The sequence below is a fragment of the Talpa europaea genome (genome assembly GCF_964194135.1).
Source record: "Talpa europaea genome assembly, chromosome: 14".
NCBI classification, from domain to species: domain Eukaryota; kingdom Metazoa; phylum Chordata; class Mammalia; order Eulipotyphla; family Talpidae; genus Talpa; species Talpa europaea.
The window spans coordinates 62,542,014-62,566,339 of record NC_140082.1 but is presented as its reverse complement, the minus strand read 5'-3'; the positions used below and the strand labels follow the sequence as shown (position 1 = coordinate 62,566,339).

Here is a 24,326-nt window from a genome sequence, read left to right as displayed (position 1 = left end):
GAAAGCTATGGTTGATGAAAATGATCAGTTGAGGAGATTCTCCAATGTGTAAGTGGAGATGTCCTCTCCCATTGATATCACACAAGACACATTTAATTTTTTTTAAAGATTTATTTATTTATGCATGTAAGAGCTAGGGTACAGGCCAGAGATGTGGGGGGTGGTGGTGGTGAGAGGATTCACTAGAGACAGAGTGGGGAACAGAACAGGCAGATTGACTGAAATACACTGCTGAGGGGAGCAGTGAGCGAGTCAGGAGAGGTCTGCTGCACCATGTGGGTAGCTCCCTGGCTGGCTGGGGATCGAACTTGTGCTGCCGAGGTTGTGGATTCCTTTATAGTGCAGTGCTTAACCCCTTGCGCCATCAGGGAGGCCCCACATTTAATTCTTTAAGCAATTAATTATGATAAAACATTTGAAGTATTGTCTATGAGGGAGGTTTATTAGAAATTCAAATCTCAGGGTTTTCTGTAGAGCTTAGTTATATGGCTCCCTATGTATGCCTTTTACATATCAAAATTCCAGGTTCCTGGAGCCTCCCTGGTGGCACAGGGGTTAAAGACAGAGCTGTGAAGCTATCTCCAGTCATTGCAGCACAAGTTCAATCCCTGGCTGGCCGGCCCCGGAGCAATCCACATGGCACGGCAGACCTCTCCTGTCTCACCCGCTGCTGTATTTCAGTCAGTCTGCCTGTTCTGCACCCCACTCTCTCTCTGGTGAATCCTCTTACCCCCCACCTCTGGCCTGTACCCCAGTTCTTGTATATGTAAATAAATATTAAAACAAAAAGAAAATTCCAGGCTCCCAGAAGGAGAGCAGGTGTTTAGCATAAATGGTATTGTTTATTCAAATAATTTAGGTACAGTGAGCCACTTTAATCATTTGAGAAAACACTTCCTAAATCCAAGACCCACTTGCAAGTTAGGCATGGTAATTTTTTTTTTAAATAAATTTTATTTTTATATTCACCATACAATTGCAATCCCCTTATTTTGACCCCAATCCCTCCCCTTCCTACCCCCCAACCCCCATAGAGTGTCTCTTGTTCATAGTTGTTTGTTGATTTTGATATTTTCTTTCTATAGTTATTCTTTTTCCTGGTCCCTTATTTAAGTTTTCTAGATTCCTGCTATGAGTGAGACCATCCGGTATTTTTCTTTTTCTTTCTGGCTTATTTTGCTGAGCATGATCCCCTCCAGCGCCATCCATGTTGCTGCAAATTGCATGTGTTTATCTTTTTTGAATGCTGAGTAATATTCCATGGTATATATGTACCACATCTTCTTGATCCAGTCATCTATTTTTGGGCATTTGGGTTGTTTCCAAAGCTTAGCTATTGTAAACAGTGCTGCTATAAACATAGGGGTGCAGGTGCTCTTTGGAATTGATGTTTCTGTGTCCTTTGGGTAAATACCTAGGAGTGGAATTGCTGGATCATATGGAAGCTCTACGTTTAGTAGGTCCAGAAATCTCCACACAGCTCTCCATAGTGGTTGGACCAGTTTGCACTCCCACCAACAGTGCAGAAGAGTTCCTTTTTCTCCACACCCTCGCCAGCATTTGTTGTTGCTAGTTTTTTTAATATGTGCCATTCTCACTGGTGTAAGATGGTATCTCATGGTAGTTTTGATTTGCATTTCCCTGATGGCAAGTGATGTTGAACATTTTTTCATATGCCTGTTGGCCATTTGCATTTCCTCTTCAGAGAAGTTTCTTTTTAGCTCTTCTGTCCATTTTTTGACTGGATTATTTTCTTTGTTGTTGTTGAGTCTCATCAGCTCTTTGCAGATTTTTGTGATCAGTCCTTTATCATTAGTGTTGTGTGCAAAAATGTTCTCCCAGTTGGTGGGGTTTCTCTTTGTCTTGGTTATTGTCTCTTTTGCTGTGCAGAAGGTCTTTAATTTGATGTAGTCCCAGCTCTTTATCTTTGCCTTCACTATCACTGCTTTGGGTGATGTGTCTGTAAAGATGTCTTTGATGTGCATATCACGTAGTGTTTCGCCTATATTTCCTTCTATGTATTTTATGGTTTCAGGTCTTATGTCTAGTTCTTTAATCCATTTTGAGTTGATTTTTGTGTATGGTGTGAGGTAGTGGTCAAGCTTCATTCTTTTGCATGTAGCGACCCAGTTTTCCCAGCACCATTTATTGAACAAACTTTCTTTGCTCCAATGCATAGTCTTTGCTCCTTTGTCAAAGATTAGTTGACCATAAATCTGTGGGTTTATTTCTGGATTTTCTATTCGATTCCATTGGTCTGTGTGTCTGTTCTGGTTCCAATACCATAGGCATGGTAATTTTGGATTGTGGGAGAGTGTATAGAGATTCTCAGGAATGTTGTATTCATATGAAATGTGTGGTGATAGATTTTAGTCAGTATGATTGTGATTTCTTTTTTCTCTGACTATATATGGCTATGCAGGAGCAGGCAGAGTTGCAGTTTTAACTAGGTTGTGCTAAAATAATTTGACTTATGCAAGAATGGCATTGCTCTTTTTCACACTAATATGAGATGGAAACAAAGATAGAGACTTTTAAAAAATTTATTCTCAATTGATAATCCCATCCTAAATCCCAGATGATCCTTTCTTTAGGAATCACAGAACATATAGGACTCACAGAAGATAGGATTTGTTTGGAATAACCTGGCTATCTTCCAGAAAAGCAGAGCACCACATCTTGACAACCCTTCATTTTTACCTAATTTGGTTTTGGGTCAATTATGTAAGAGATAAGTGTATGGAATTTGGGTTTTTTATTTCAGGACAATAGATGGAATTAAGACCTTAGATGTTGCTTGCTTTTCTTAGGCATATATGGTATGGACCAGTTAATTAAGATATATGGTCCTCAAAATAATTTTTCTTAACTTAGGGTACACATCCAAATAACTTACATAGCTTTTTTGAAATATGAATAAATGTGATTTTAATGCACTTCCAGATATATTATGACTTACCAAACTTAGAATGGAGACTGGGGTATATGAAATTTTTAAATGCTTCCTTGTTGATTCTGATGTGCACTTCTATTTAAGAATTATCGTTCCAGACTAGAGATTGTCAACTTTTACTCTATAAATTTTGGATCCTCTATTGATAAAATTGTGGAGGCTTTTTTTTTTTTTTTTTTTTGGTTGTTGCTCCCTGTTACATGCAAGAAAGTGGAAGAATTTTATAATGGACCATGTGTCTGGTTTGGTGAACTGGAGAACATTATTTGGTTTGTGCTCCATCTAGAGGTGTATTGTTAGAGAATCCCTTCCATGCCTGTCTAGAAATACAGATTTCTGTTAGGGAAACTTTGTATTCCAGCAAGAGAGTAATAACTCAACTAAATGTTGCCCTCAGATCTAGGCTCAGAAAGCCATTTGGTACTTTTTTTAGGAATAATAGATTGAGAAAATTACTATATTGTCTCCAATGGTATTAAATTGAGGCAGTGTTCTAGGGAAAGGGTGAATAGAATTGATAATCCTGCTGGATCTCAGATTTAAAGCTTAAGGACTTAACGCATGGTTAGCTAGAAAGCAAACCAGTATTTACAGTATTTCCTATGATATAATTGTGTTCTACATTTCAAATTAGTTATTTGCAAGTAAATTTCTGGATTATAACTAGGTCATAAATTGTTAGCTGCGTGAACTGTAGTTTTTCCTTTTTTAAAATTAAACATTTAAGTAACATTGCATTATGGCCTTATATAGGTTTCAGGTATGCATCATTTTAAATTAGCATCAACATCTAATTCCATCTTTCACTATGCATTCGACCTAGGTGTTCCTAAACCACTCTCCAAAGTAGAAACATAAATTTCATTGTCAACAATGAAGATGATAGCCCATTGCTCCAAAATGAGCAACATGTGAGAGTGTCATTTTTTTTTTTTGTTTTCTTTTCATTTTGCCCATCTGATGGCAGTGAAATGATTATCTCAATGTTGTTTTAATGTTCAGTTCTTTGACTCCTAGTGAAATTATGCCATTTCTTGTGAGATGAATCATCTTCCATCTTTAATTTGAAGGATCATCTGCCTTTATGCATAAAGGAAAAGTGCTGTCATCATCTATTGTATATACAAGAATTATAATACGTAAGAGTTCCAAATTGGGAAAGAAGTGAGACTTATACATAGGTTCAGTTTCCTGAAATTTCATTTCTTTTTGGCCCCATTATCCTTTAACCATTCTTGTTGAGAATGTTCAAACCCACCCCACTGACGGTTTGCAACAGATTATTGGAAAAAATTTATTTTTAACTGAGGTAATGTTGGGGTACCCCATCAGGTATTCCTACAGTAGTGTACAGAGAGAGTGAAAGAGAGAGAGGGAGAGGAAGAGAGAGAGAGAGAGAGAGAGAGAGAGAGAGAGGTGGGGTGGGGGAGAGGTAGTTTTCTTTTTTGAGTTGTGTGAATTATAGATTGATCTTTCCCCAAATAGTCCATCCTCTCAGCAAATTTGAAATCCATGTTGATTATACACTACACATTTTCATATGTTTGTTAGTCAATTTCTGGAGTTAATTTTGTTTCATTGTTTTGTTGGTCCAAGGTCCAGCAACCTATGATACATGGGACAAATCTGACTTGCTGTTTTGTAAATAAAAATTTATTAGAATATAGTCCTGCCATTTTGTTTGCTTTCATGATACAAGGGCAAAATTGAGTGATTGTCATTGAGCCTGTAGAGCTCACAAACCCTAAAATATTTTCTGTGGTCTCTACAGAAAAAGTTACTAATTTTTGTATTAGTTTCTTTTATAATACCATACTCTTATTTACTCTAACTTCATGTAGTGTTTTGATATCTGACAGGAATGAACCCATGCTACTACCTCTATTGAAAATTTTTTCTTGGTTATTTATTCTGCATTTTGTCTTTTGCAGTTAATCTTTCTTTTTTAATTTATTTTTATTTATGTATGAATATAAGAACTGAAGTGTAGGCCAGAGGTTACGGAGGGTGGGGGGACTGAGAGGATTCACTGGAGACTGAGTAGGGAGCAGAACAGGCAGATCTACTGAAATACACTACTGAGGGGAGCAGTGGGCAAGACAGGTCTGCTACGCCCTGGCCAGGGATGGAACGCAGGCCTCACTTGCTGGTAGCTTAATAGCACTTAGACTTTAACCCCTGTGCCACTAGGGAGGCCCACTTGTAGTTAAACTTTGGAAACAGCTAGTCAAGCAAATATGTTGGCCATATTGTATTTCTTTTAATGCTCACTGCTCTTTGCCTCTTGAGTGTTCCTTGTTCTTTTATAAATTTTCAAAAAGATGACATTTTACACTGCTAAAATACTTGATTAGGTACTCAGTACCAGCCATACTGCCTGGCACATAGTAGATGCTCAATAAATTCTATTTATATGAATAACTCAATATTAGTTGTACTGCAGGGCCTCCCTGGTGGCACAAGGGGTTAAGACACAATCTATGAGGCTATCCACAGCCATTGCAGCTTGAGTTCGATCCCCAGCCAGGGAAATACCCACATGGCGCAGCAGACCTCTTCTGGCTTGCCTGCTGCTCCCCTCAGCAGTGTATTTCAGTCATTCCTCCTGTTCTGTTCCCCACTCTGTCTCTGGTGAATCCACTTACCCCCTGCACCTCTGACCTGTACCCCAGTTCTTGTATACATAAATAAATAAATCTTAAAAAAAATATTAGTTGTACTGCAGCTTTGCTTGGAACTACCTGTCAGCTAAGTATAGTCATCGACATAATATCAGCTTTTAGCTGAAGACATCTATGTGAATTGCATATATGATGGATAGTATAGAACAGGTTGTATATTTCTAAAGTGATCAAGTGCCTAGAGTAATTCCCATATATTAAAATATAATTTTAATATTCCCTTTTTCTATAGACCTTCTAATATATGATATAAATTTTAGAGACTTTGGGGTTTCCAGAATAACTTCATGTCATAGAATTCTTTATTATATTTACATGAGGAACTGATTGAAACGGAATAGTTATCAGTAGAGATATCATTCATGAATTATCTATGCCATTCAACCTTGAGTGAATTCTTGATTGAGGAGTTAACATAAAGAAAATCTACTTTTTATTATAAAATGGGTTAATTATTTTCATTGTGGGAATAAACACTATTTGATAAGTTAGCTGGGTAACTTTTCTTTCCTACATTTTTAATATCCCCCTATAGACATTTTAAGTTTTACTTTTATTTATGCCTCCCGAGTAACTCAAATCAACATTTTACTGCCTTTTTTGATGTCCTCAAAAAAGACAATATGCTATGTGTTGTCTCATAGACAACATGCCTTCAGCTATGTTTAAACTCCAGTCCCTCATTTATTTGATTAAAAGGTAGCAGGAATTGTCAAAAGTTAGTTTAAAAAAGTTAGTAAAAATGTTGATTAAGTGAAATCAGTTAAGGTCTTGATTTTGTTTTCTTGTCTCTAATGAAGTTAATGATGTTATCCATCCTCATAGATGTTATGAGACAAGTTGTTATATGCAAAGCACATAGAAAGTTAGCACATAGTGAATTTTTAGTAACTGGTTTTTGTTATTACTATTGTTAGTTTGTGCTGGTATAAAAATTAGTGTTTTGTGATGGTTCTAAAAAGTTGTTGCCCATATTTTAGCCTGCTCTCTCAAAGATCCTTTAGGAGTAGAGATGGAGAAGGGATTATGCCTATAATTTTATTTTTATTTATGTTTATATTCAATTTCTGAAGAGAACAATGAGGAATATAAAATGCTGAGCTTGTTAAATGGAGTGAATGTGAAAATGATGAATCCTATTCAGATCACCTAACTTCGGAGAAGCTAGAAAAGTGCCACAAACATGTATAGTTTCAGCTTATAAATATGGAGCGAATATTGTTTCTAGTGAAGAGCTCGATAAAATTTCCTTTGAATATTATCTGTCATAGCATAGAATTATATTTTGAATTTGTACTTAATATTTACAACTCTTAGGATGTACTTAGCTGTGCTTAGAGATTCCAACTAACATTGGCTTAAAGCACATGTGGATAAGAAATCTCGAGGCAGGCAATCGAAGAGTTGGTTCTCTGGTGCAGCAATGTCAGAATGTCTGATTAGCAGGTTACTGAGGTTCTCTTTGTAGAGGTCTAGGATAGACCTCTTAGACTGAGGTCTATCTTCTAGTTGCAAGGCAGCTTCTAAAACAGCACATCATCATAGTTACATCTCTGGTAGAAATAAAGGGAATGTTTGGAAAAGGATTTTCTTTCTTTCTTTTTAGCAACAAAAACTTTGTCTAGAGCCCTCAGGCCTTTTGTTTACACCATTGGTGGAAAGCATGTGTCACACACAGTGGACAAAGGGAAAGGAGTTGCTGTGACTGCCAGATCTCAGTAATAATTCAACAATGTGGCCAAAACATATGGCCACAACCCCAAAATATGGGGTCTGTTAATGAGGAAAAAGGGAAGAATAGTTGCTAGGAAGGTAATTATACTGCCACAACACCACAATATTTATGTAAAAATGGCTTACAAAGTAACAGGAATTAACATGGTGAAGAAAACAGAACTATTCCCCCGAATTCATGCAAACTTCCCCTCTTATCTTTTTCCTTTTAAAAGATGTTATTAGGATAGGTTGGCTTTTTTTTGTACCCTGAATATTTACGTCTTAATGCTTTAAAGGACCTTCTCTGGATTGTGAGACTTCAAAAATGCATATTTTCAGATCCATGAAAGAAGATCCTTTATTCTCACAACTATGTATTAATATTTCTAGTTTCAGGGAGGAGAAACTGGGGACTCGAGAAGTAATACACTCAAAATAAAATAGATAAGTGGCTCTAAAGATTTTAATAATAGATCAGTTAATTTTGAATCTTTATTATGTCTGAGGTATTTTTTTTAAAGATTTATTTATTTATTCATACAAGAATTGGGGTACAAGCCAGATTTGCAGGAGGGTGAGAGGATTCACCAGAGACAGAGGGGGGAACAGACCAGGCAGACTGACGAAATACATTGCCTAGGGCAGCAGCGGGCGCGACAGAGATTTGCCGCGCCATGTGGGACCCTTGCTGGCCAGCCGGGATCGAACCCGTGCTGCAGAGGCTGTGGACAGCTGCACAGCGCTGTGCTCAACCACCTGGGCCACCAGTAATTACTAATTACTTAGTAATTTGCATAGGAAGTTTTATTAAATTCTCATGACATGTGAGGGTTATGAGGTATTGGTACAAAGATGAGGAAGTTCCCTCTTTTCACTTTTCAACCACTAGTAAGGAGCAGTCAGGTGTATTCCTCTTAGGGCTTTTGATGTGAACCCCACACTTCATTATTTGTGTAAACTAAATTCTTTTTTTTTTTGGATAAGAAAGTTTTAACAAAAATTGCTAAAAATCTGCAGAATATAATATATATAATAGCTCCTCTGTTACTTTCATTTACTTTTTGTGACTAATGTTACAAGTTTATTGTAATTAATGGGAAAACATTAGATTGATGTTTAAGTGAGACATTTTAAAATTTGTGCAGTTCAAAGTTCACCCTGTCATTTAAATACCCTATCTAAAGTTCCTTATTGTTTTTCTAGTGTGTCAAAGGAATTAGAATTCATTGATGATGGGAATGTGAAGTTATATTCTCAGAATACCCTGTGTCTTAAAAGGCTTAATTTTTCTTTAAAACCAGGTGATATTTTCTGTAATTTATAAATTTGGCTTCAATTTAGACATATTACTGTTAAAATACATGTCTATATACTTAGTACCCTATTGAACATGATTTTTAATCTATATTTTGAGAAATCTTTTCGTATTGTATGTAAAATTTGTGCATATGCCTTTGCTTGGGAGAAGTTCATAGCTTTGCATCATATTCTTGAAAGGGTCCACCATTCTCCCCTCATCCTCTCTCCCTGTTTTTGAATTATTGGCTCAGTGTTTTTTTTTTTTAAATTTTTTAATATGGTTTGAGTATTTAAAACTGTATGGAGAAGTAAATAGGTGACAGATTTATCTTATGTGCATGGTGTAATTTCACATACATTACATTTTAGCAGTTATACTTGTCATTTCTTGAAGTTTTATTTGGCTAATCTTCACATCTATTTGTTTTCATTATTTATATTATCTTTTTAATTATTGTTAAACACTTATTTTGTGGTGTTTTTTAGATTATACTGTTCTCTTGAATTTTGGGGGTACTAATCTTCCTGTTTATTTTGATTGCTAACTTTTCATTATTATGGACTATTTTCTCAGGTGGTTAATATTTTGGACTATATTCTCATGTGAGCTCCCTTACACTGGAGTAAATTTTTCAGGGTTGAGTTATCCTCTCAGAGGGCTTTTGCTCTGTGAGATAGGGCTAGAAATTTAATACTACTTTCTTCACTTAGGATTTCTTACCAGATGAGCAGTATAGTTTCAGACTCCAAATCTAATCTGCTTCTTCCTTAGACTCCCCCACTCCTACCCTGGGTTGCTTACTTGAACCAAGAATCAGGGTAGAAGTGGGGGAGTCTAAGGTAGAAGCATGTTAGATTTGGAGTCTGAAACTACATTGCTCATCTGGTAAGAAATCCTAAGTGAAGAAAGTAGTATTAAATCTATTTGAATTTATTTGTTTATCTTTTGATTTCAAGAAATAAGTCTTATTGATTTTGTTTTTTATTCTAATGACATTTTTTCAGAATAATTATTGAAACTATGTTCAGGAAAAGTACAGACACTTCTGTGTCTGACATTTTTAGTTCAACATTTCATTGTGGCATTCAGCCTTCAAAAAGATCATTGTTGGGTTAGTCCATTTATACATTATGGCAAACTCATGGGTTTAGAATGTGTATTGGGGATTGCCCAGGACTGAGAGGAGGCTGGAGGAGGATCTGACCACCTGTTGGTTCCCTGTTTCTTTTTGAAGTGATAAAAGCATTGTGAGTGTTAAGGGTAATGAAGTTTGCAAACTCAGACTTTGCTAAATATCTTTGTCTTACCCACTTCAAGGATGAATTTTATGTTTTGTAAATACATCTCAATAAATTTGTTAAAAAAAAAATCAGAATTTTTGTTAGTCCCTTACATGGAGAAGTTAGTTTGATCTTGGCTTTAATCAGTCCTCTACCTCTCTCTTGGGTCACCAGCAACTCCTCATATTTCCTTGTGATCTTTTATGGCCTATGTCCAGGATCAGTGTTTTTGTGTATTTTGTAGTATTGACTCCTGTGTGTTAAAAGTTTTGATTGGACTTCTCTATTTCTAGTTCTTGGGGATCTCTCTTTCTCTTTTTTCCCCCTACTCTCCCTCCAGTCCTTTGTCTTCCCTTTCTCTCGTCTTTTTTGAGTTTGAATGTATATTTAAAATTTCTCATTGATAACTCTTTTTGTTGCATGGCTGTATATTGTGGGGATTAGTGTTACCTTTGCTTACTAAGTTGCCAAAATCATATTACACATAAGGACTATTTTGAAACTTCTTTCAATAATTCAATTATAAAAAAAAAATTAAAGAAATGTGCTCTGTCAACAATACTATTTTAGGTCCTTAAAAGTGCCTGAGACACAGTTTTACACTTATGTATATGTATCATTGCCTAAAGTTTCAGAAACGTGCCACTTGCACTTTATTCTTTGTAGTTTACAAGTGATCAATGTATAGTCACAGTATATTTTATAATCTTTTACTATGTATTAATTAAAAATACACAGTACATTTTACTTGCACAGTATAGACATGATATAACCTGTTCAGGTTTTAATATGGCTTTAGTAACTACTCTTTTATCATTGCTTCTCCCCCATATTTCTCTTCTCTCTCTACGTCTCATGGTTATTCCCTCCCCCTGCCTTAGCACTGGTCCCTGATTCTCTTGCTGTGCACTGTAGATTAGCATCGGCATCCACAGGGGAAATGCAAGCAAGAGAAATGATAAGGGTGAGAGAAAAATGGAAGAATGGATATCCACTGGAGAAGTTGGGAGGAAAGGGAGGAATCAGAATCTTGAGTGGAGGAAAGGTTAAAACCTGTAGCTCCAGGACTCTCACTCCTGTTGCAGGCCTTTTTTAACTCTCATCTTTGCTTATGCCTCCACTTCTCCACTCTGCTTTTCTAGTGAAACCCCTAACTAGGTTCCTTTTTCAAGCCATGGTAGCTCTCACCAGTTGCTTGCAACAACCTAAGATGTTCCTACCTGGCCTGGAGCATTAGTTGAGGAAAGAAGGAGCCTGGAGGACATGTTTAGGTCTTGGGCTGTATTCAGCAAAGAAGTATAATTGGCAGTTTCATATTGGAACTTAGAACTCTTTATTTTACAATCACTCTTCCATTCATTTGTTCATTGATTCAGCAGTGTATAATGAACCAGGCACTTTGCTAGGGATTCAGATAGAAATATGCTTTCTTCTTTCCTCAGAGGTTTTTTTTAAATTTAGAATTATTTCATATTTGATTATCTTAATTTCAATATCTGTGTTTTGTGTTTTTTAAACTTTTGGGGAAATGGAGATAGCATGTTTTATTAGAAAGACTTGACAGCCTGACAGAGTTTTAATCATATTTGTGCCACTTACAACAATGTAATCTTTATTTTACCCTTCTGAACCTGTTTTACTTTCTGTTAATTGTGAGTAATATATTTATTGTGAATGATTATGAGAGTGAAAGATAATGTATGACAAGGTATTTGGCTTGGACAGCTCTCAATAAAATAGTTCCTGCTAAGATCATTACTAGTCCCTAAAATATTTGTCCTTAGCAATAAATTATTTTGTTGCCTAGAGCACTTTAAAAAAAATGATTATATGCAGAGCAATTAAAGGATTAATTAAAAAAAAAAACACAAACCAAGCCCATCTTCTTTAAATTGGGACAGGTTGTCAGAATTTATATAAAATGATTGCCTCTTTGTCAGTCTGTCCTTCTCTGAACCAGCTGTGACATAATGCTACTATGACATATTAGTGAAGTCATATGATAGCTCTAGACCTCAGAATAAGTGAGGGTCAATAATAAATTCCTTATGGAATTTCATGATGCATAAATTATGTATATTAGTTTGGGTGCTAACTCTGACTATCTCTGAGTGGAGAAACCAAGTAATCTTACCCTAAGATTTCAGGGTGTTCCAGGAGTTCAAATGAGGAATGCAGCCAAATGTTGGTAATGAACTGGAACCTGGAATAAGAAGCTGTCAGAACTCTTTCATTCATCTCTGCTTTTCTTCATGCAGGGTTTTTTTCCTCTACACAGAATTGATTTTCTCCTTTGCTTTTATTTATTTTTTAAACATTTTTTTTTTTGCATGAAAGAACCGGGTCTAAGCCAGAGGTGTGGGGGTGGGTAAGAGGATTCATCAGAGTGGGGAGCAAAACAGATCTGTTTACTGAAATACACTGCTGAGGGGAGCAATTGCTATTTTGTGCCATATGTGGGTGAGCTCCCTGGCTGGGGATGGAACTGAGCCTGCAGGGGTGATAGTGATGAGACTTAACCCCTAGGCCATGAGGGAGGCCCTCCTATGGGTATATATATCTAGGGATGGAATTGCTGGGTCATAAGGCAAATTTATATTTAGCTTTTTGAGGAAATACCAAACTTCTCCATAGCAGCTGTACCATTATGCATTCCTACTGGCATTGTGTGAAGGTTCCAGTTTCTATACATATTTGTCAACACTTGTTAATTTTTTTTAATTACTATTTTTATTATGACCATTCTAGAAAGTGTGAAGTCGTATCTCATTGTAGTTTGGATTTGCATTTCCCTTTTATTGGTGATGTATAGTGTCTTTTAATGTGCTTATTGCCCATTTTTCATCTTTGGAGAAATATTTTTCAAACCATTGCCTATTTTTTTTAATTGAAGTCTTTGTTACTGTGTTGTTGAAGTTCTTTATATGTATTAATTTCCTTATCAGGTATATGATTTCCCCTATTCTCTGGGTTGTCTGTTTACTCTCCTAGTTATATCCTTTGTTGTATAAAAGTTTTAAATTTGGATGTTCTGTTTTTTTATTTTTTCTTTTATTATCTGATTTTTTGGTGTCATAACCAAGAACTCACTGCCATAAGCATTGTTATAAAACTTTTCCCCTGTGATTTCTTCTAGGAATTTTAACATTCAAGTTTAGGACTTGGCTATATTATGAGTTAATTTTTGTATATGGTGTAAAGCAGCCACATACATTCTTACGTTTGTTTGTGCAGCGTTTCCCCAGAACCATTTGTTGAAAAAATTGTCCTTTCCTCATTGAATGGTCTTGTCACCATTGTTGAAATCAATTGATCATATCTGTGAAGCCTCATTTCTGGTTCCTTGTTTTTATCCTGTTAGTCTATGTGTCTGTTCTTATGTCAGGACTACAGTTTTTGATTAGTGTAACTTCATAGTGAGTTTTGAAATTAGAGAGTATGAGACTTTAATTTTGTTCTTCTTTTTCAAGAATTTTTTGGCTATTCAGGGATCATTGAAAGTTCATATGAATTTTACTATGGGTTTTCTATTTCCAGAAAAAAACGCAATAGGTATTTTGATATGGATCACACTGAATCTATATTGCTTAGGGATCACTGTCATCTTAACAATGTTAAATCTTCCAATCCATGAATATGGGATGTCTTTTCACTTATTTAGGTCTTTAATTTCTTTCAGTACTGTTTGTAGTTTTCTATAGATGTGAATATGTGTGTGTGTGTGTGTATATCTTTCACATTCTTGGTTAAATTTATTCCAATTTTCTACTGCAAATGAATTTTTAAAAGTTTTCTTTTTAGATAGTTCACTGTTGAGTGTTTAAAGATACGACTAATTTTTTATAAGAGAGACATAGATGGTAAGTTAAGATAAGAGTTTTCTTTTTTTTTAAAAGATATATTTATTCATTCATACAAGAGCTGATTTACAGGCCAGAGGTGTGGGGGGTGAGAGAATTCACCAGAGACAGAGCGGGGAACAGAACAGGCAGACTGAGTGAAACACACTGCTGAGGGGAGCAGCGGGCGAGACAGGAGAGGTCACTGCTGCGCCATGTGGGTAGCTCCCTGGCCGGGGATTGAACTCTTGCTGCAGTGGCTGCGGATAGTTTCATAGGTTGCGTCTTAACCCCTTGTGCTTCCAGGGAGGCCCCTGAGTTTTCAAGCAACTCATTTTAACATGTGTAATTTAATGTTTTTAGTATAGAGTCAGTTCCTCAGTTAATGTCATCAATAGGAATTTGGAATTTGTGACGTGAAGCACAGTGACATATAACAAAAAGGTCCTGTAATATCTTTTTCCACAGTCTCAGTTGGAATTTAATGTTTTTGTCAATAATATTATGATTAAACAATGTTGAATGAAATGATGTTATTAGTGGACCTGGAGTATTCACAAGAGTGTGCCACCATCACTCAGTTTTAGAATACTTTTATTATCCTCTTAAACAATCTCGTACTAGTAGCAGTTACTCCATATTATCACCTCCTCTCAGACCTCCTCTCAGCTCATCTACTTTCTGCTTCTGTAGGTTTATCTATTTTATGTAGATGTAATCATAAACAAAGGAGCAAAATACTATTGGTTTCTGTGGTGATTTTATATCCTACAACGTTGCTGAATTCATTTATTTGCTATAACATTTTTCTTTTGCATATTCTTTGGGGTTTTCTACGTGTGAAAATGTCATCAGGAAAAGGAAGACTGACTTTTTCCTTTCCAATTGTATGCCTTTTTTTTTTCCTTACCTAATTGTTCGGACTAGAAGTTTTAATACCATGTCCAGTGGAAGTGTCTAAATTGGGCATCCTTGTCTCTTTCCTACTCTTATGGTGAAACTTTTCAATCATTCCCCATTGAGTATGATGCCGTGTTTTTTTTTTTTTAATTAATTAATGGTGTTATGTTAAGGAAGTTCTCTTATATTTCAGTTTATTCATGAAAGAATACTGAAAAAAGGCATTGAATTTTGTTAAACCTTTTTTCTACTTCAGTTGAGATGATTGTTTCCCTCCCCTCATTATGTTAATGTGGTATTGAGCTTTTGCTAAAATATTTTCTAATATGTTTTGAACAGTACTTCTTTCTCTCTTCCTCTGTCTCATTTTAGTATGTGAGATCAGTTCTTACAAAAATGCCTTGTCTTTAAGAATTTAGACATTAGGTGGTGTGAATTGAAGCATCTTTAACATAGACTTCATTTTTAAACAGTTATGATAAGGTAGATTATGTCTGAGAAAGTGAGTAATCTTTCCTTACTAATTTTGTTTTTCATTTTCATATAATGATAAAAACCTAGAGGACATTTTCATCATACATATTTTCTAAAAGTATTATGCATTAAGTAACCACTTCAGCTAAATAGTAAGTGTGAATTTAGGTATTATTGGTTTTAACACATTTTTATTCTTCACATATTTTCTTTCATTTTGATTGATCTGTTGACTGTAGAGAAAATGTATTTACTTTTCATATTTTAGTGTTGACATCTAGTCTTAAAATTTTTATTTTGAAAATTACAATATTACATTGAAGTTGCAAGAATAGTTAAATGAGCTCCCATATATCCTTCTAGATATGCCATCTTTAACATTTTTGTCACTTTGGTGTTACTCTCATTCCTTGGCTCTCCACAGCCACACACATTATTTTTGCTGAACCATTTGAGAATAAGTTATAGTTATCTTGACCCTTTTCCTATTCATACTTCAGCAGCTGTCTTCTCGTAAAGGCAATTTTCATTGATATATTCAGAGTATAATATTCTTTATAGCAACATTCAATTTTTATTTTTGAGTACAAGGTTCAATTCATTTTTATGCATTGTTTTTTGTTGTCATAGCTCTTTATATAACTCGTTTGGTCTGGACTGGTTCATCAGACTTATTCATGTCCTTGTCATGTCTTAAAGTTTGCCATACCATAGTTGTTCTGTAGATTGTTCTTCAGTTTAACAATAGCTATTGTTACTCATTTGTTTAATTAACGAACTACATACAAAACAATCAGAATTGCTATCTAGGGGGCTGTCCTGGTGGCCTAGGGGTTAAGTCTCAGTGCTATCATGCTATCACCCCCGTAGCCTGAGTTCAATCCCTGGCCACATTTGCTAACCCACGGATGGAGCAGCAGACCTCTCCTGTCTTGCCTGCTACTTTCCTTGCAGTGTATTTCAGTAAACCTACCTTTTCTGTGCCCCACTCTGTCTCTGGTGGATCTTCTCATGCCCCACACCTCTGGTTTACACCACAGCTCTACGAAAAAAAAAATGCTATCTATTACTTAAAACAACAAATTTTTACATAAGAGTTCAAGTTTCTGTATTCTTTTTGTCTTTACACTGAGGGTATAAATTCAGAGTACTTTTTTCATAAGTTATTTGGATTCTCTGTGAAATTGCTTGTCTTGTAGTTTTTCAACTGAAATTCTCTATGGTTTTGTTACTCATTTGAAGGTCTGAATTATACAAAAAAGTCTGTTCATGTAAGTGTCACTGTCACTTGTTACCTCCCTTTCCCTTCTGCCATCTCTATTCAGTTTGTGTAGGTAATCTGTTTTATTTATTTATTTATTTCTAAAGATTTATTTATTTATTTATACAAGCACTGGGTACAGTCAGAAGTGCGGGAGGGCGAGAGAATTCACCAGAGCCAGAGCGGGGAGCAGAGCAGGCAGAAGGACCGAAGTACACTGCTGAGGGGAGCAGCGGGCGGCAGCAGAGGTCTGCAGCCATGTGGGACCCTCCTCCGGTGGCCGGGGAGCAGCCGGGGATCGAACCGGCGCCACTGAGGCCGCGGGCAGCTTCGCAACCCAGCGCTCAACCGCTGCGCCACTGGGGAGGCCTGGTAATCAGTTTTAATCCAATTTCTGTTTGTAGAAGTAAAGTCATGTATATACATACCTATTTTTAAAGTATAGTGTACTTTAATATCATTTTGTATTTTTTTTCCTTAATATATCCTGGAAACCATTTCTTGTGATGCAGTTTATAGAACATTTTTTCTTTTTAAAAAATAGCTACATAGTATCTCTTTGTGTTTGTGCCTTATTCAAATATATTTCTCCTTGTTTTGGTAGGTTATTGTTAATATTTTAAAATTATAAATAACAATGCATACATATTTATATTATTGGCGGTATATCTTTCTAGTAACTTTTTTAGATTGTGATAGCTGAGACAAAGAGTAAATGCATTGGCAGTTTTGTTAGAAATTGCCAAATTCCTCTCTATTGAGCTTTTGACATTTTGCATTCCAACCAGCAGTGTTGGAGTGTTTTTTTCTGCCATCAGCCTCATTATGAAAGCATATTTTCTAGACGTTAAAATTTGTGGTTACAATAGGTAAAAAATAGTATCTCAGATTAACACTAATTTTTTAAATATGATTTCAATGTTAAAGTGTTTAAAGGTTTTCTTTTTCTCCTCTACAGAAGTAGAAAATTCAAGACTAATGGTATAAAAAAATAAAGAAGAATTTTATTTGTGATTATTTTATTCAGTTGTTTCCTTACCAACAAAAATAATTTTGGATAAATTATCTTAGCCCAAATGACTTCAAGCTAAGAAATTGAAAAGTTTTCAAGCAAATTAATTTATCCTTTTAAACTGTTGGCCCACATTTAAATTACTTGTGCCAATATTTTACATCTTCTGAAAACATGTGATCACTTCATTATTGATTTTTCTGACCTTTCCCTCAAAATATCCTAAATTCTCATAATCACTGATAAAAATATTTATCAGGCATGCTCTTAATTTTTGTGTCATGATTTGAGATTAATATTTGTTATAGCATTTAATTTTTTATTATTTAAAAATTAAGCAGGTGGCGCGCAGACCTCTCCTGCCGCCCGCTGCTCCCCTCAGCAGTGTACTTCGGTCCTTCTGCCTGCTCTGCTCCCTGCTCTGGCTCTGGTGAATTCTCTCACCCTCCCGCGCTTCTGACTGTACCCAGTGCATGTATAAACAAAACAAACAAACAAACAAAATAATAAATAAAATAAATGAAAAACATGCCTCTATTTAAAAAAAAAATTTAAAAAAAAATAAAAATTAAGCAGGTGGTTGTGCAATTGTATATCATTGTGGCTTTAGTGCATTTCGTTGCTTATGAAGTTGATTATCTTATGATGTGTTTATGGACCATTTATGTTGCTTTGCTTTTTTTGTAGTTCTTCAACTGACTTTTCTCTTAAATTGAATGGTAATAGATTAATATATATTCTTAATTCAAATTCATTTTAGGTTGTTTGTGTCACAATTAAATGCTTCTAGTGTTTTGCTTCTAGTGCTTTTAGTGTTTTGCTCTTATGATGCCTTTTGATGGAAATAATTATTAATTTTATGTACTCAAATTTATTATTTTCTTCTCTAGTTATACTTTATTAAAAGAATTCTTATTAAACTAAATTCATAGTGTCTTATATGTTGACTTTTAAACAGCCTGGAATTGACTTTGTGTGTTGTTGAGATACTAGTCCAGTTACATTCTCCTCCTGAAAATGACCATTGTGTCAATATCCTCAATTAAGTAGTTCATTCTTTCCCTACATTTGTAGAGTGCTAATACTAGTATAAATTATATCTATACATGTGCAGGTTTGCTTGTGTGCTCTCTAATGTGTTCCTTTGGTCAGTTTGTCTTATTGCCACATAAACTATTTTAATTACCTTAGTTTTATCTGAGTCTTGGTTAAAATAGTGTAAATCATACTTCTTTTTCTATATTGTTTCACTTTGCCAAAAGTCTTGGTGTTTTAGTCATCTTTATACTTTTAGAACTGACATGTCAAGTTCCATGAAAAGACTTGGGATTTTTTTTTTTTTGTAATTGCATTAATTGCACATGTATTTGAGGTAAAATTGACATTTTTATTATATTGAGTCTTCCTAGCCCAGTACTTTTTTGTTGTGCCTTTTGATTGTGTAGTTTGGGCCATTGACATTTAGTGCAGTTATTGGTATATAAATGTTGCCAATTTGCTATTTTCTTTTCTAGATTTTTTTGCAGTTTGTTCTTTTGTTCTCATTCTTTTCCCTTGTATTTTAAAGAGATCTTCTGTATAGTGTTTGGATTTTTTTCTTTTTCTTCTTTTTTAAAGATTTCTTTATTCATTCACATAAGAGCTGGGGTACAGACCAGAGATGTGGAGGGTGAGAGGATTCACCAGAGTCAGAGTGGGGAACAGAACAGGCAGACTTACTGAAACACACTGCTGAGGGGAGCAGCAAGCGAGACAGGAGAGGTCTGCTGTGCCATATGGGTAGCTCCCTGGCCGGCTGGGGATCAAACTCGTGCTGCAGAGGTTGTGGACAGCTTCATATGTTGTGTCTTAACCCCTTGTGCCACCAGGGAGACCCTGGATTTTTTTTTTTTATCTTTGTTTTTTTCTAGGTATTTTGTTCTGAGATTACCAAGTGACATATATAAAGTTTTATTTTTTTAAAAGCTTATTTATTTATGCATATAAGACCTGGAGTATAGCCAGAGGTGTAGGGGGGTGAGAGGATTCACCAGAGACAGGGTGGAGCAGAAACTTGGAGCAGAACAGGCAGATCTACTGAAATATGCTGCTCAGTGGAGCAGTGGGCAAAACAGGAGAGGTCTGCTGCGCTTTATGGGTAGCTCCCTGGCTACCTGGAATCAAACTCTGGCTACAGTGGCTGGTGATAGCTTGATATCGCTGTATAAGGTTCTAACCATATATAAGGTTCTAAATGGAAATAAAATAAATATTGAGGTCTATATGCTGGACCTATTTTTACTATTATCTCTTCCATATATTTTGCTTTTGGTGTCTTATTTTTAAATGTGGCTTCTTTTGTTTTAATATAAGTCCCTTTATTATTTCTGGCAAGTTCAGTTTAGAGGAGATGAGTCTCTCCAACTGTTGTTTGTGAAACTCTTTAGTCCTTCTTTAAATCTGAGTATTGTCCTACCTTGGTAGGGCATATCTATTCCTTTTAGCATGCTGAGTATTCATTTCATTCTCTTATGACCTGTAAGGTTTCTATTGAGAAAGCATCTGATAGTCTTAAGGGTGTTCCCTTATATGTGACTCTTACTTTTTTTCTAGTGCTATTATAAAAAATTCCTTCTTTAGCTATAGCTTTTTCCATTTTAATTATAATTCTGTCTGTGACCTCTGTATTCAACATTGTTGGAATTCAATGTTAATAGCTCTATAATACCTCTAAATGTTCAAATGAAAGAAAGAGTTACATTCTCAGTTTAAATCACAAGTTAGAGATCATTAAATTTAGTAAGGAAGGGATGTTGAAAGTTGACACAGCCAAAAGCTAAATCTCTTGCAGTAAATGGCCAACTTGCACATGCAAAGGAATAGTTCTTGAGAAAGTTAATACTGCAACTCCAGTGAACACACAAATGAGAAGATAAATAGCCTTATTACTAAAATGGAGAAAATTTTAGTAGCCTGGGTAGGTCAGACAAGTCATAATATTCCATTAAACCAAAGCTTAATCCAGAACAGTGCCCTAACTCTCTTCAATTCTTTGACCGCTGAAGGAGGTGAAGAAGCTGCAGAAGATAAGTGGGAAGGCTGCAGAGTTTATTTCATGAGATTTAAAGAGTGAAGTAAGTCATCTCTTTAATACCAGACAAATGCAAGGTCAAGCATTAAATATTGATGTAGAAACTACCATGAGTTATCCACAAGAGCTAGTCAAGATAATAGATGTAGGTGGCTCTACTAAACAACAGATTTTCAGTTAGATGAAACAGCTTATATAAAAGATGTTATGTAGGTTTATGATATCTAGAGAGAAGAGCCTGTCTTTTAAGTTAGAAAGAAGGGCTAACTCTTCTGTTAGTGACTAACATAGTTGGTGACTTTAAGACATTACTAATTTATCATTTTGAAAATCCTTGGGCCCTTATTCATGAAACTAAATCTATTCTCTCTGTGCTCTATAAATGGAAAACAAAGCCTGAATGACAGCACATCTTACAACATAGATTGCTGACTCTTTTGAGCCCACTTTTGAAACCTACTGCACAGTTAAAATGATTCCTTTCAAGATACTGTTGCTTATTGATAATGCCCCAGGTTACTCAAGAGTTCCGATGGAGATGCACACAATTAATGTTTTCATGTCTGTTAACATGACATTCTTTCTTAGCCCACGGTTTGTGAAATACTTTTGCCTTTCAAGTCTTAACTATTTAAGAAATATGTTTCAAAGGAGTAGCTGCCATAATCATTCTGCTGCTGAACCTGAACAAAGTCAATCGAAAATCTTCCAGGAAGGATTTACCATTCTAGATGCCATTAAGAACATTTGTGATTGGTAGGAGGATGTCAAAGTGTCAACAAAACAAGAATTTGGAAGAAGTTACTCCAACCCTCATGCTTGATTTGAGGATTTCAAGACTTCACTGGAGGAAGTAACTCAGAAGTGTTAGAAATAGCAAGAAGAGTAGAAGTGGGACCTGAAGATGTGACTATTGTTGCACACTCACGATACTTCAACAGATGAGGCATTCCTTCTTATGTATGAGTAAGAGAGTGGTTTCTTGAGATGGAATCTATTGGTAAAAATGATGTGAATATTGTTGAGATGACAACAAAGACTTTATAATATTATATAAACTTAGCTGATAAAGCTGCAACATGGTTTGAGAGAATTGACTGAAATTTTGATAGCAGCCACTGTTGCAACTTATTGTTAGAGAGCTGTCAAACAACATGCATAGTATAGAGCAATCTTCTGTGAAATTTAAGTAAATCAATGCAGCAAACTTCATTTTTGTATGATTTTCAGAAATTTCACAGCCACCCCCAGCTTGCCTGTACTACTACAATGATCAAATAAAAGCTATCAGTATTGAGGAAAGATCCTCCTCCAGCAAAGAAAAATTAAAAGTTGCCAAGACTATATGATGCTTAGCATTTTTAGCAATAAAATATTTTTAAGCTAAACTATTTATATGTATTAGACATAAATCTGTTGCACACCTAGTAAGCTAAGAGTATAGTGTAAACATAACTTTTATGTGCATTAAGAAACAAAAAATTTGTGTGACTGATTGTGACATTTGGTTTATTGCAGTGTTCTGGAACTGAACCCCAATATCTCTGAGATATTCCTTCTTAACCAGATACTTCTGTTATTCTGGTATAGAGGCTGGGAATGGGAGGGATGCTAGTACAGAAACATGTATCTCCCCTACATGTTTGCAAATAGTCTATTTATAAATAAACTTTACTCAAATTAATATATTTTCTGCAGGGATGCTGACTCATACGTAGTGGCCACAATGTCACAATTTGTCCACTCCAAATTTGTTCAAAACCAGCATTCCTTGCTCATTTTTATCACTATTCATTTCCTAGCATCTATTGTTTCACTCTTTCCTTCTGTCAGTGTATGATTCTTCTTACCTTCATTTTATTTATTTCTTTGATCTTTTCTCTGTATGAATTCTAAACAGAGATTCTAAACTCCATTCACTTATTTCCTCTCTTCATTTGCTTAAATTGCTCCTTCTGTGTGGACTATCTATACTGCAAACCTAGGCAGAGAAGCAAAATTTTACATAGTCTTCAAGGTTCAATTCCTATGTAATTCCTCTGTGAAGCATTAGTACTTAGTAAGAGATCAGGATTTTAGTTCACTGATCCTGAAGTACTTTGTATTTACTTCTATTGAATCTTTATTATAATTTTATAATGTGTGTGTGTGTGTGTGTGTGTGTGTTTAGGTATACAGTCTGTCTTTAAACCTGAGAGCTTCTTGAAAGGATGACAATATTGTAATCATATTTGTTTTAAACTCAGTGATTACCTTTTTCTTTGTCTAGTGTTAACTTGCTAAAGACATATTAATAGGATATATGGACGAGTGTGAATAATTTATTTCATGAGAATTGCTGAAGCTTTCTGCTGCCATGAAATTTGCTTCTACTTTTAACACCATGAAATTTGTTGTTAAATTATATATCTAGCATTGAGAGTTAGAATACAAAAAATGTTTAACATGAGAATAATCTGCTTTCATTTATACGTCCCTGCTGCTTTACATTATTTCGTATGATATTTGATGTTTAAAAATACATTTACTCATTAAAAATGTAATTGATATATAAAAAATAAAGGAATATATTTTCTTATGGAAATCAAACTTTTTTTAGAGTTTGGTGAAATTATTAAATACTTTGACTTAATTCTAAATCATAATTAAAATTTTTATTGTGTAAGTAAGAAATACCATTATTTATATCTACTATATCATTATATCTACTTTGTATCACATTTTATTTGGAAAGTAATTGATGTTACTTTTTTGTTTCAGCAAAACCATTTACTTCTAAAGTGAAACAAATGCGATTACATAGAGAAGACTTTGAAATACTAAAGGTGATTGGCCGAGGAGCTTTTGGAGAGGTAAGAGAGAAAGATTTTATAGAAGTTCTGCTAATTGTCTTGGAAACTATGTTATACCATCTACGAGAGAATTTAATTGAAGTATTATTTACTTGTAACATATTACTGATCATAAAATTATTGAAGTTTTGAATGAAATATTGATACATAGAAATTTTTTTCCAAGATACTATTTTTTTCACATATCAGTGTAAATACACGTATGCTTCTGGACTCTTCTGTTCCATTCATCTTGTCTCTCCTTGTGTCAGTACCACAGTGTCTTAAATTTGTTTTAAGTTGTCTTGATATCTGATTTGTACTCCAACTTCTTCCTTCTCTTCCTCTATTCTTAGTTAGCCCTTTTTATTTTAATATAATTTTAGGATCAAATTTTCAGTTCTTACTGACTCCTAAAAACCTACATTCATACCTGCGCATCTTGCCTCTCTTCTGTGGAATGTTGATTATATTTACACTGAAACTAGAGATCAATTTGTAGATAATTTATATCTTAATATTTAGTCAGCCAATTCATGAACCTGGCATCTTTTTCCTTTTATTTAGGACTTTAAATTTTTCCCACTAATGTTTTGTAGTTTTCATTCAGAAGAGAGTAACTGCTTCATCTTTTAGCAGATTTATTTCTAGGTATGTGATGCTCTTTATGTTATTTTAATTAGAATAATTTGTTAAATTTCATTTCCTAATTGGTCTTTTTTTGCTAGTAGCTAGAATATAATTGAATTTCATTTATAGCAGCCTTGCTAATTTTATTGTATAATGATGAATTGTGTTGGATTTCATCATATACTTTATCAGCATCTTCTGAGGTGCTAATGTCTTTTCTCCTTTATTCTATGTTGAATTACAGTGATTTATTTTCAAATACTAACCTAACTTTGAACTTCTAAAAGAAGTCCAACTTTGTTAGGATTTTATGTCTCCTTGGAATAATTTTGCTGTATGTGTATGTGTGTTTTTAGGATCTTTGAGAGAAATTGACCTG

At 34.9% G+C, this 24,326-nt stretch overlaps 1 protein-coding gene across 11 annotated transcripts in view; it reads left to right on the top strand.

The window, feature by feature from the left end:
* Positions 1 to 24,326, top strand: part of CDC42BPA (CDC42 binding protein kinase alpha) — a gene marked incomplete at both ends in the record, with an annotated part of 264,693 nt that overhangs the window by 25,867 nt on the left and 214,500 nt on the right. For all 11 annotated transcript variants that reach the window (XM_084252980.1, XM_084252987.1, XM_084252988.1 and 8 more), the window contains one exon: positions 23,247 to 23,338. In XM_084252980.1, coding sequence (XP_084109106.1) covers positions 23,247 to 23,338 — 92 coding nt within the window. The remainder of the gene's footprint in view (positions 1 to 23,246; positions 23,339 to 24,326) is intronic.